This window comes from Anneissia japonica, unplaced genomic scaffold, assembly GCF_011630105.1.
Source record: "Anneissia japonica isolate Jap-2015-1 unplaced genomic scaffold, ASM1163010v1 scaffold3873_len62190_cov132, whole genome shotgun sequence".
Classification (NCBI taxonomy): Eukaryota; Metazoa; Echinodermata; class Crinoidea; order Comatulida; family Comatulidae; genus Anneissia; species Anneissia japonica.
In genome coordinates this window covers 47,833-62,053 of record NW_022699971.1, presented here as the reverse complement: position 1 = coordinate 62,053, position 14,221 = coordinate 47,833, and the positions used below count along the sequence as shown (strand labels likewise).

Below are 14,221 nucleotides of genomic sequence, written 5' to 3'. Positions count from 1 at the left end.
GCTTGGTTACAAATTCAACATTTTATTGCACTACAGGCTGTTTCATGAGGTACTTCCTCAATCATAGCAGAAGCTAATGCTGCAAGTACCATCACAACTGAAGAAACTAAAATAGCAGGAACCTAGATAAGCAGAACCACTCATTTATATGCTTCGACGTCACCGAATTCTATCCATCGACTTCACATAACCTACTTTCTAAAGCCCTCGACTTCGCCGAATCCTACGCAGAAATTACAGAAGAGGAAAGAAACATAATTGTACAATCCAAAAACACTCTACTATTCAGCAACCAAACAGCCTGGAAAAAAAAACCCCGAGACAAATTTCGACGTGACGATGGGTAGTTACGACGGAGCAGAGACATGTGAGCTAATCGGCCTTTTCATACTGGCAAAATTAGAACCAAAATATGGAAATAAGATTGCCCTCTACAAAGACGACGGACTGGCAGCATTTGACGATACACCCCAGCAAATCGAAAGAATAAAAAAGTACATATGTAATGTGTTTAGAGAGTACGATTTGAAAATAACAATAGACGCGAACAAGAAAGTGATTAACTATCTTGACGTTACACTGAACCTAAGCGACGGAACCCACAGACCCTACTTGAAGGAAAAAAACAAGCCCCTGTACATACACTCAAAAAGTAACCACCCACCCTCCATTATAAAGAACATCCCGAAAGCCATAAATAGAAGACTCTCTAGCATTTCCTCTAACGAAACTGTATTCAATGACACCAAGGAACCTTGCCAAGAAGCCCTAAAAGAAAGTGGATACGAGCACAAATTAACGTATGAACCCACAGCTAAAAGCACACAAAGAGACAACACAAGGAAACAAAAAAGGAACATCACCTGGTTCAACCCTCCATACAGCAATAACTTAAAGACAAGAATTGGACATGAATTTTTAGAAATTGTGGATGAATGCTTCCTACCCAACCATGCACTAAGGAAAATATTTAACCGAAACACTATCAAGATAAGTTACAGTTGTATGCCGAATATGGGTTCAATAATCTCTGCACACAACAAATCAGAACTTAATAATACCACAATCCGCACAGATAATGACGTCAAAGAATGCAATTGTCGCGACCTGTGCCCTCTATCCAACAAGTGCCTAACCAAAGGAGTTGTATATCAGGCCACAGTCATACGCCAAGACGACAACAAATTATCATAGGAATGTGGTAGTATTGTATATACAGAGAGGAGCAGTAATACTTACTTATAACCTAAGTCGATTGCAGTAAATAACCTACCTACCTAAGCTTAATGTGGAGAATATGACCAGGGATTTGTATAACTGATATGACTAACCCTAACCCGACCCTAACCTATTAAAAAGTCAACTTTATTATTCGGTCAATGATGCTAGTTTTGACACGGCAAGCCCCCATATTTTATCACATTACCACAGTGTTAACAAATGTTAACAACCGTAGTAAATAGTTAATCACCACATTTAACTGCAAATATATAAATATATACTGTATTTCAAAACAACCGCCTAATTAAATAAAAATCGATTGGAGAAAGATAGGTAACGTTCGTTACACTGTTAAAGTAGGCTAACAATTTCATAGCATGCCTAAACAAAAATCAAAGTGTCAATAATTTTACTATCCTTTCTAAAAAGAAAATAAAACACTGATCAATAAACAGGGGCGGATCTAGTGAGGGGAGAGTGCACGGGAGCACGCACCCATGTTTTGCCGCTAAATTTAAAAATGTTGTTTGTTATGGCTTAATGTGTACGGTAGATATTAACAATAACATACAGTTGCGCACTTTATATTAGTAATTAAATATATTCAACGGTTAGGTAATAATATTATATCTTTAGAGATTACGATCTAATTAAATGCCATACTTATACCTATAAATATTCGAATAGTTTCATCTGACTTGCTTATATTGCTACTGCAGAACTGTTTGATCCCCAAGCACGAATTAACTTACTGCTTTCGTCCATATTTAGTAAATGGAGCCTCCTGGTGCAATGGAGATAATGGCTTCTGAATGTGGCCTAGGGAAAACATTACTTGTCCGACGGTATAGAAAAGCTTGAATAGCCCTATCACATGAAAGGTAAGCTTATATTGTTTTCAAAGGCATAGTTCATTGTATTTGCTCTGAGACCATGAACGAAATTTAACAATGGAATTTCTCTATAGTCGTCTACAGTCTATGGAGAGCGTTATTTCTCGGTATTCGGTTCAATTGATGCAGTTCAATTAAAAAAAAGCAAATCTTCATTTTCATTAAAATCGTTTTTCAACCCTAACATCTCACTTGTACCTGTGAACTTATGAAATACCGTATTGCCGATATTCTTAGTAAAATTCACACCAAATTCTGCAGATACATATTTAGGTCTTTGGTAGAAATGCCATCAAAATTGGATAACTGCCAAACACGGTAGACTCCCCGTACACATCAACTGCTTAGTTAACGTCCTTCGGTTTCGGCTGCACACTTATTCAAATGTTATGCGTTTCAGTTCAGAAAAATCTTAAGAAATTACATGCGTTGGACCATGAAAGGATTTACTTTGTTTTTACGGTTGTGGCAATGTTTGGTTTCTACAATTTGTTGACGACAAATTCAGTTTCTTAAATGATTTTAAGTTAAACAGTTACGATATTGACATGTTAAAGAAAGTGAACGCATTCTAAGTTGACATATTATCGTTTATTCAAACACGACTTTAAATATAAAATAATATTTAAAAAAAAATTTGACTTGGTGTACTGGCATGAGAAATTGAAACCGGGCGGTGGAATAGTATCCCGCAACAGGAACGCACATGCAAAATCTGCAACAAAAATGTAATTGAAGGCGACTTCAATTTTTTTTTTTTTGAATGTCCATTATACTCAGAACTCGGGAAAAAGTACATCCCACATTTTCTTATCAATCCGTCTATTAATAAATTGTGTTTACTCATGTCAATAACCCTAAATTTTTTTATAACCAAATTTATGTTTTTTTAGTTTCAAAGAAAGAGAACATTTCTGGATGCACCGAGCTCTATATCTGCAAAAGAGCCAGATGCCTACTCCGGTATTTCATGAATAGACTCCTCGTCTAGGTTTACTGAAAGATTGGTCAAAACTTGCAGTGGTGGCGACAAACTCCTTGTTTGTAAATTAATCTATATATGGTAAAGTTTTTGAAATCGTTGACAAATGCTTGTAAGTTTTGAACTAAACACAATGGCTAGTTTTAAATTGTTATTTAACGTTTAATGGGTCATAGGCCGTGTTTCTGCTGAATAACGAAAAAAACACATGTTTTTATAAACGGTTAAATTCCTTCTGAACGCGTTTCTAGAGAAAAGTGTAACTAATAAAAACACGGTAATGGGAGCATTGGCAGGTGGGCGGAGCCGAAATTACCGTCACTAACGGAAGTTGAAGCTGACATTTAACCTTGTGAGCTACAGCGCATGCTGCGAAAGAAGTAAACAACACACCACGAAAGTATGAAAAAAAGTATGGTATGATCTTCAAGCATGTCATCCTATTATTTCAATTTTTTTCTTCGCCCGAATTTCCCGCGGACGAGCGATAAAACCAACGAAGAGGTCAATTTGGGTCACCGATGGGTCATGACTAACACGGTATTGCGTTGCAGCTGAAAAGTGTACCACAAAACACGCGTTTTCTGAACGCGAACCCTATAACGAATGCGTGTAAAAAGACGCATTTCTAACTGTGTTTTTGTTTTGTGGCCCGTTTCTACTGGGGAGGGGGGGGAAACACATGTTTTTTAATAACCGTTTAAAAACACGTGTTTTTTTGCTCAGCAGAAACAGGCCCATATACCCGTTAAGGAGCGTAAATTTCGACTTTGGCCAGAGGGGTGTTGTCTCCTGCTTCCACTCGCCTTATTCTAGCCGTCTGTATACGGGTGTCTATAAAACGAAGACCTCGGGTATTTCTCTATATTCATCATATTATTCCCATATAAATGATGAAAGAGGTACTTGGCAATGGCTTTTTGAAGATTTCGAAATATTTTTAAAAAGATAACAGAGAACACAATTGGCCATGGAGGTCTTTTTAGTCTTTGGCCTTTGTCTTGTAAACACCCATATAGAGTGTATAAAATATGAAGATAATTTCACAACAGACGTCCAAATAATCTCGTAATTTTGATTTTGATTATCAATAAAATAAAAGGGAAAAGTATTTTGGGTCTTCGGTTTCGTTTTATAGACACCCTGATTAGTCTACAGCTCTGTCCACTATCAAATGTTTATTGAAAAACAATATTGTGTGCCCATATATAACCATGATGTGCCTATATATGGTCATGATGTGATGTCATCATGACCATTATATAGGAATGCCATGTTTTTGTCAAATAAAATTTGACAATTTGAACAGGGCTTCTTTATAAACTTGTAAGTAATGGGATTGCCACTTCTAGTGCCTAAAGCTGAATAAATAATAGTAAATTATTTTGTAAAAAAAAATCGAAATTGCCCTGATTGACCTCAGACCCCATTTTCAAATCTCAGTCATTATATGTAATATATGGTTGGTTTTTTTGTCCGTAATAATGTCACCATCGTCATCAGCTTTTGTCGGTCCACTGCTGGACGAAAGCCTCAGCATGTAGACGCCAAATCGTTCTATTTCATTATTTTAAAAAAGATTTTCTAATAATGTCGAGTAAATAACACATTGTTTCGTGATTGCTATGTCTCATGAATTGTATGTCAACGGTTTTTGCGCATGTTAAAACTTACGGTAATGATATTTTCCGTTCTTTACATTTGGTGCAATTGATTTATTGCTTGTTTCTGGTAGATGAGAAAACGAGGGCATGTATACAAACTAGCCTATATAATTCAGTTTTTTTTTAAAAGACTGCACATTTATATGAAAGCTTTGACCTACAGTTTAAATTATGCAGTTGTTATAAAACTAACAGCTGAAATTACTAGAAACGTAGGCCTATGTCCTAACTTTCTATGATAAGTTTCTTTTTTTTTAATTGTTGATAAACTAATACTGTATCATTAAAGATAAAGTGTGCGAAATAAAGAAAGTCATTGGCTCACAATAAACATTAAAGCCGGGCTCTCACGGCGTCGTGTACGACGGTCGTACGACGATTTTAACTCCGCTCCCTGTGAGCTATAGACTACTCGACGCCCTCTGATGATTGTCGGTGGCATTATGAGCGGATCGTCATTAAAAACGATCCGTTACGCGCTCGTCGTGGCGTTGTGTTCTTATTAGCATCGCGTCTGCCGACAACCTTCGGGCGCAGCAGTGAGTGCCCGGCATAATACTGCTAGCTAATGATAGAACGTAAAACTGGGCTTATGTCGCCCTTGCGACTCGATTCTCAACTCAACTGACATCAACTGTGCGAAATAAAGAAAGTCATTGGCTCACAATAAACATTAAAGCCGGGTACTCACTGCATCGTGTGGCTACGGCGGTGGTACGAATCTAATCCCCCTGCCTGTGAGCGCTAGGGTAACATTATTGTTATAGTCCTGGTCCTAATTTAGCCAAAGCAATTCTTGTGGTTGAAACTAATAACATTTTAATGCTTGTTAAGTCTAATATAAAATGACTAGAATAATTTTATTACAATTGTTAATTACAAGTATGTATATAAAAAATGTCCAACTAAAATAATAAAATTGGCAATCGACTCAATCGTAGCACCAATAGGCCTATATATCTAATTAATTTGTTCTTAAAACAGGTGAATCTCCAAGTAAGTGGAAAAATGTAAGAATGTGCCCTATCTAATGCGGGAGGTGGTTATTGCGTAGCAGGAACGGTTTGGTTTCCAACCTCGAGGTCGGGGTTTCAACCATTCTCTGTGAACTTTGCTTCTCTCCATCCAGTAGTAACAAATGGGTACCTGGTGGGGTTGTCTGCTCCAGTGTTGATTGCAGCAGCAACGCTAAGGCATAGAAAGGAGCTTTATACATAAACAAATGAATAAATAAATAGGCCAGTTTCCATCCTGTCATTTCTTTTTAAATAAAATAATTGAATCTTTTCTATTTTAGCTAATTTGTTTGAATGACCTAGATTTAGGGCAAATTATTTCACATAATTAGCATTAAGTATAATTGACAAAAATGTATACATAATTATATTAATAGATGGTTTATTTAATTTGTATTTATTTTTTCTTCATCACGTGAACACATCCTATAATTCCTGCTAACGTCAAGACACTACTGACACCAACAAATGCAAGAAACCCGCCGACAGATGGCGCTATACGTTGGAAGAAAGTCGGATCTAATGGAACAGTTAGCATGCCCTGTTGAAGAAAATTAAATTCCATAAATTGTATAGATTTAATGGTTTGCTTCAAACTTTATTTATAACTGGAATGTAAATAACATAAAAGCCTTAACTTACTCAAAATTCACTAATGTAAAGTGTGTTGTGTTCAATTTAATTGAACTAAAATTACGTCTACTCACAGGAAATTGGGGTTCTTCTTGATGAACTTCACTTCCTGACACTTTGCCTAATCGATGTAAAACCTTAAAATACACAAAGTAAATGAAATGCGATACATAATAATAATAATTATTATTATTATGTTTATTTCTATTTCAGTAATTTCAGAAAAACGTTTACACGAAGCCATAGATTCTTCATATGAGAATGCTGCAAGATCATTACATTGTTAAAATTTAGTATTCGATATAATTTGAGAGAAATTTCAATATGAGACATTTGTAAAATACTTATATGTAATTACAGAATGTTGTAAAATAAATACTTTACAATAAAGTTTTGATACTAATATGAGAAAAATAAGGCAATAAGGTACCGGGCATCTATCATTGGCATGAGTTTTTTCTTTTTTTTCTTCTTTTTTTTTTTAATAAATAATGAAAATTCACGTTTTTTATGTAATGAAGTAACTGTGTTAGTTCAGTAATTAATGTACTTTAACATGTTATTCTATTTTAAATTACACAAATCAGAAATGATGTTGGCAACAGTAAAACCAATCAAATGGCATAAAAAATATCTTCGCTCTTTGACCGACGACAAAGGAATGAGGACGACGTTGGGCGTGGGCACAATCATGTGCTAAGACAGTCAGAAGGTTCTAATTTTGTCGTAAAGGTGTTCTTAAATGAACAATGGCAATTTAGTAGTATTTATCAGATTTAGTCTTGGTGGGATCCCTTTAACTAAACACCGACTGAAAATGTCCAGTTGGGTCCGCCAAAACCATGGTCTTTGATCTGTAAATAGAGGGAGTCCTTAATTGGAGAGAACAGCTAATAATTAAATATTAAAAAGGGCCACAAACAAGTGGTCTTTAATTGGAGGGAAGCCTGTATTTCAATTTTAGTAGTGCAGTTAACAGTGTGGTACAATATAGTACAGAAAAGTATGTAATACAGTACAGGAAAATTTACCTCTCTGGCTGCTCTCTCACCAGCTTCCACAGCCCCATCCATGTAGCCTGACCACTGTGTTGCTGTTTCGGTTCCAGCAAAGTACACACGCCCGAACGGTCTTGCTATCTCTCTAAGCAAGCAAGCAAGCAATAATTGGATAGTGATGGGATTGTTATAACTAGAGATTGTATTGCCATTGTTATACTGTAATAATAATATTCAAAAAACATATTTTTATAAGTATTTACTTTGAATGTAAAAACATTTAGAGATTTGGTATAAGCCTAATACAACTAATAAACTTTTATGAAAAAAAACTTAAATGGCTTTGTTTTGCAAAATCAGTAACCGACAGGTGAAGCATAGTTTCTATAAACTGCGTTTTTCTAATCGCTGCGGTATATATTCACTCCCTTCTTTTGTAATTAATCTCGCAAAGAAGCCCATCTTGAAAAGAAGCCCATTTCGAAACGAAGAACATCACAAAGGTCCTTCTATGCGAGGTTTTACGAAATAACGGAACAATCACCAGCCCTCTATTTGACAACATTGTAATTTTCCCTGTCAAAAGAAATTCAGATTCTACGCCCTTCTCAGTTGCATCAATTTGCTTACCGTCCAAATTTGGTCAAAACTCCTGTAGAATATACTGTAGTAAAGCAACCACCTGAGTACGGCTCAGCCATCCAATCCATCTCCATGTAATTGATTGGCTGAAAAGAGATATTCAAATTATGAGGGCGCTGTTGTCTGACGTCATGGCAGATAGGTGTTGACCCATTCGCATTCTGTACTTTATTTTACTTATATGGTGAAAATACACCTTTGTATTGGTGACACTCACAAATCTATTACCAACTTAAGCAAAAATTAACAAACAAAAAAATGCTGTGTCATGTGTGAAACTAAATGCAAAAATAAATCAAATCAAAGCAAGTCATTGACAAGAGATAGAATATTATACATTAATTCAATTATAAATCTTTACCTTTAAGGCCTCTTGAGATTGAAATGCCTTTGCATAAAATTTGCATATCATGTCGCGTCTAAAAAATGAAGAAAATACATCATTATTTTTGCAAACACAAAAATCTAAAACAAAATTTCCATTGATTCTAATTACTTGTATGTGTAGTTCATCATCTGTGACATGTTTCTGTTTTTCTGTTTGCAGTGAAGTTATAAGTTACTTTATTCTCACATAAACTGACTCATAACTATCAGTTAGTACTACTACAACTATTAAGCCCTTCATATTAATAACGTAATCAAAAGATATAATTTAATGTATTATATTCTTAAATACCGAAGCGATATAATCTGCAGCATGCTTCTAGAGCATGCAGTATAGAATTATCACATATACAACTTTTTAGGACGAACTTCAGAATGGATATAATATTGAATGGAATTAAAAGTTAATTAGGCTCAAACCTTACCTATTCTCTTTGGAATCGTAACATACACTTCTGGCTTTATTACCCTCTAGGAAGCTGTTGAGATAATTGATGTAGACCTGAGCAATTATTGTAGGCCTATATCGGTAGAGGGCGGTGTTGGAAAATGAGGAAGGACCAGAAGAAGGAAATTTTCGGGTAAAGGTAATAATTTTTAAATGATAATCAGTGTCAAAAATAATATTACAATAATTGCTTTACAAGGCAATTACCTTGATATATCCCATCTTGCGTTAGGACTATGCTGTAGTAATGCTATAGCCCAAAATTCTTATATAAAATAATAGGCATGCCTACTCCAATGCCATGGGTTCTTGTGTCCAAAGATTAAATAAAATTCAGTCGTTTGCAGTTCATTTTTTTTTTTTACGAAAACCATTTTGCATTACCAGTGGCGACGCCTGAAATCTGGGGGTCAAGTGAGGGGCAAGGTAAAACTTTAGAAGGGCAATATACTGGGGTGGCCCGGGTGGGCGTGGTCGGGCGTCGCTCAATATATCTCTAAAATGGCCCAGATGGCGAGGACCCCACAAAATGACATTTTATGGGGTTTTAGAGGCTTTCTTTAATTTATTTTATAAATAGATAGTCTACTAATGTCCGGGGAAAAATTCCTCCGTGCCCCCCCCCCCCAACTCCTTAACACCGCTACTGTACTGTGCATTACTCAATCAGAATGTGAAAAACACGCCAATCGTCGCGTTCGTCCATGCCTACCATATGCCTATGCTAGAAATACTAGATGTACAACGTCTGCTTAGGATTTGTAGCATAGGCATACTTTACATAGCATGGTTATGTATTTAAAACTCCTTATATATCACTATCATGTAGCATTTCAGTATAGCGGGCGCTAACGAAAAATATTTCTTGCTCGGAGATGGACAAATTACGTTGAGGGTAAAGATGTCGTCAAGACTGACTTAAATATACCATTGTAAAAACGATTCAGGATCGTTATTCTCATAATCGCGATTAAAATAAAATAAGTAAACCGATAAACGGATTGTTGGACAGTGTGATCCTAACACTGGTCACAAAATGCAAATGGTAATTTTCAGCATGTTATCAATTACATATAAAATTATCAACTGAATGCTGTTTCCATATTCCACGTCAAAGTAACTTACAATCGTGTGTAGATATGGAGGCACGGGCTTCACTACATCCAACCCCATGACAGGACTAAGAGTGTTTATATTTTCAACAAGCCAATCCTGTACGGATTAATGCGAGCTCACCCAACATATGACGTGAATACAATGAGAGTATAAAGTTAAATATAAACGTGTTATGTCATCATAACGATTATTATTGAGATATTCTCAACCAACAACAGGTCTTTTCAGAACTATCTACGTGGTGTAACGCAAGTATTAATATAGATTATATTGACATTACTTCATTAATGCTGGGTGGGTGTTGTCTGGTTTTGTGTCATCAATACTCCATAAGACCGGTGAACTAGAGTCAAAACTCCATATATTGCCGCTCAGACCTAAATCATTAAAAAAAATCAATACAAAATTCATTCGGAAATACATATAGAACTGGACCCGCAAACAGATTAGAAGTATATGCATATACATATACTACATTATTTGAATAATCATGACGACTTTTGTTTTGTCACATAATTAAGATGATTATCTGCCAATATGCCAGATTTCATGGTTTATAGTTAATGTCAAAGTATTCGATTGATTCTCACTACCAAAACATTTTCACTCTCTAATCGTCATGTAAATGCAAAATAAACAATTTTTTGTGTATGTCAGATTTCATTTTATGTTTTTCGTTGTTATACCTATCTTTTTAAACATGCTTTTAGATGTTAAAAAAAAGAAATATTTAATTTAGACTTATACTATACATTAAAAGTGGTAGGCCCACTACAAATAATAAATACATCCAGTATATAGCAATTTCACGATAAACAATAACTAAACGGCAGACTCGGGTCGATACGGAACTGGAAGGAGCTAAACTCAACTGGCCGACATGAGCGCTCTGCACAACTGAACGGAACTGTATGGAACTAAACTCATGTCGACTTGAGCGCTTTTTCAGATCCGCAAAATGGAGAACATAGACAACTGAATGGAACTCAACTCAAATTGACTCATGTCGACAACGCGGCTCTCAGTTCCGTTCTGTTCCGTTCAGTTGCGTGGAGAGTTCCGTATCGACCTGAGTCTGCCGTCAGTTCGTTTTTTAAAGTACTTATTGCCTGTCATGACCTAAAGAACAGCAACAAAAATTCAGTTCCATATGCCTTTAATTGGAATAATAACTTACTTAATCCTTTTAAATAAGCTATACACATTTTAATGGACTTTTCCCGAGTATCAATCAAACTTAACAACTGACCAATCAGAACAGTTTCAGGAATATGCGCGTGTCCCACAAACGCACGTGTTTAATTTTGCGTATGTTTTAACACTGTCGTTTTGTGCGACCTTAGCAACAATATCCAAGGGGCGGGGCTTAGCGGATTGGTCTATCATTAGGTTTTTTTATTAGATAGGAGGCATTACGTTTATCTTTAAATGTCTTATCAACGTATCATTTGTATTTTAACTAATTACCTTTATCGAACCAGAAATCTTTTTCATAGTATGTTATGCACTTTATGACCGATCCCATTGGTGACCTAGCTATTAGTTGATTACGTAATGATGGAAGCGGTGGGCTGAATGTGATCCTCTGCGTCATTGATGGTGGCATCGCGAGTATGACGGCCGAACCCTGCAAAAAATTATTTTCATAATTTGATGTGCTACCATTTCAAACGGTGGTAAATAAACAGTAGAATTCGTCGGGAGAAAAAGAATTTCCCCAAGAAAAAGTATAAAAATTGCAGAAGTGGCGTGTATTTCTCGAACGAGAATAAATGTACGAGAGAGTCTGCTCCATTTGTCTTGATGGCCGAAAATGGCACTTTCAGATCCAAATTTGATTAACATTCCATTTTTTCTCTCCTTTTTTTTTTATAACTTTGAAAATTTTAGTTGGGAGCAAAGCGACCAGGCTCACCCCCACCTTGAATCCGCCATTGGGCTGTAGAGAACTTAGTAAAGTTGTTTCTTATCTTATATCAAAGAAGGGTATATAATATAGAAAGTAACTAGACATAGACCAGGAACTTTAAAATTATCATTGCGCGCCTATAAGTCTAAACAAGGTCGCTGTTAAATAGGAAACAGATACATGAATAATTTATGTATTCATTTTCCTACGACTGCTGCAATATTAATATGTATTAGAATAAATTAAAATGCGGACATACCGAATATGATTTGCCGTCAAGTGTAGAGACTTGAACACCTTCATCTGTTTGTTGTATTTGTGTAACTGGGCTGCTCAAAATCACATGGTTTTGGTCTAACCGATCACAAAGGCGCTCGCTTATCAATTGAGATCCTCCAATAAACTTATTAGACTGGGAAAAAAATAACGAATTTTGTAATCAGCTTTGAAAGAAAAACAAATCTTAAACCATTTGCCACTTAAAATGAACATAAACATTTTATTAAAAATGTAATATTTGCTTCCTTCCTTCCTTATCTGCTTCTAATGATAATTATAACGAGAATTCGTCGACAGACAAACCTTAAACTGAATAATTCAATGTTTTCTTTTACTTCAGATAGTTTCCTTTCGAGTGTTTGGATTGACAATAGGCCTAATTCCTGTTAGACACTCAAATAATCACAATCACAGTAACCACAACATTCATGTGCTGAGAGGTTTTTTACACATTGTTTAGATTTTCTTTTTATTGATATTATACAACCAGCAACTGGCTCTTGAAACCTTGATCAATAATATCGATTTCTATCTTTCAATTGACACGAATCACACTTATGATAGTCATACATTGCCAAACTTAAGTTATAATATCATTTAAAAAGCAACAGTTCATAGGTAACTGTCCTTTTCGGTAATTCAAATCGACATACAATTGCACAAGGTTAGTATAAGAAGAATAAAATATTCTTACAATACAATACAGTACATTAAATCTAGGTGATTGTCATTAAATAATCTGACAGCAGAGTATGTGGCAAAATGATTGGACCATTCATTGAAGCCCCGTACTTTGGATATTGTTGCTAAATGCCCAAGTAGCATAACGTACGTACGTGTATTTATGGGACAAGTCGTGTTTGCGAGCTAAGACAATCACGTATCCCAAGGTTTGTTCTAGTTGGTAAATTAGTAAGTTGTTAAGTCAGATTGACCTGCGGAAAATATTGATTAGAGATACATGTTTTAATCAGGATCGCTTTGAGGATTGCTTACCTGGGCAGCATTCTCGACTCCATTAATCCGGTTGAATCCATTACATTGTGCAATATACCACAAGAAGTATAGCGCTGAAATTTCATGAGGTTCGGTAGTCACGTGAAACGGAGATGACGCAAGGAAATACGTCTTTGCAGTGCTGCGGCGATAAGTAAATATTATAATGATTGTATTATTATTGATTTCGTCAATAAATTTTGTCAATAGAGTTTTGTTGCTTTTTGTGGTTACCTTTGTTATTTATTGTATGTTTTTGTATTTTACTATACATTTATATACTGTATGTGACAGACATCATGTAACGGGCGACACCGCCGTTGGATGTAGTTGAAATGAAATGAAATTTTAAAAAAAAGCTCAAGTATACTAAATTCTTACAAATCAATCTGAGACAAAATAGTTTACGTATAATGTTTAGCAATGAATGACGTTACAATCACTGTTACAAAATTACAGAATTGTATAATGTTTTATTATTGTGTTATGAGTTCATTGTGACAAATCGTGAGATCCAAATAATAGGTAAAGCTAAAGCTTGGTAGTCCCGTATTCATTATTAAACGTAGGGGAATGAGCATCATGGTTACAAACTAAATATTAGGTTAGTGACTGTTACGGTATATTTTCACATGACAATTTACAGCTATTCTTTCTTTGCCCTTTAAATTTGCGTCACAAAAGAACCCGAACTGACGTTGCAATGCAGCGAGGTAAAATCCTGTATAATTATTCTTATCAAAAGAACTAATACCGGTATCGTTATAATTAATTTAGAAGTGGTTGGCGCATCGGTTGTGGCTTGGACTCCCAACCTTGAGGTCGGGGGGTTCGAAACTCTCGCTGTGCAAGTCGCTTGTGTCCTTAGGCAAGGCACTTTATCTACATTTGTCTCTTTAAACCCATGAGTAGGCCTACAAGTGGGTACCTGGTAGGTTCAAACACAACCATGCGCTAAATACAGCTGCAACATTATGGGGCATGAGTGTTGTTCCATGTGCTTGATCCAGTGACCCGGGGTAATAATGTATAGCGCA

At 35.7% G+C, this 14,221-nt stretch overlaps 1 protein-coding gene across 1 annotated transcript in view; it reads right to left on the bottom strand.

Moving 5' to 3' along the window:
* Positions 1-4,796: 4,796 nt before the first annotated feature.
* The window catches only part of LOC117103247 (amine oxidase [flavin-containing] B-like), a 16,694-nt gene continuing 7,269 nt past the window's right edge, over positions 4,797-14,221 (bottom strand). Inside the window, exons 6-15 of the mRNA XM_033243808.1 lie at positions 13,185-13,326; positions 12,169-12,321; positions 11,468-11,627; positions 10,281-10,377; positions 8,862-8,915; positions 8,411-8,468; positions 8,038-8,135; positions 7,441-7,552; positions 6,484-6,546; positions 4,797-6,317 (exon numbers count right to left, since the gene is read on the bottom strand). Coding sequence (XP_033099699.1) covers positions 6,174-6,317; positions 6,484-6,546; positions 7,441-7,552; positions 8,038-8,135; positions 8,411-8,468; positions 8,862-8,915; positions 10,281-10,377; positions 11,468-11,627; positions 12,169-12,321; positions 13,185-13,326 — 1,081 coding nt within the window. The 3' untranslated portion in view covers positions 4,797-6,173. The remainder of the gene's footprint in view (positions 6,318-6,483; positions 6,547-7,440; positions 7,553-8,037; positions 8,136-8,410; positions 8,469-8,861; positions 8,916-10,280; positions 10,378-11,467; positions 11,628-12,168; positions 12,322-13,184; positions 13,327-14,221) is intronic.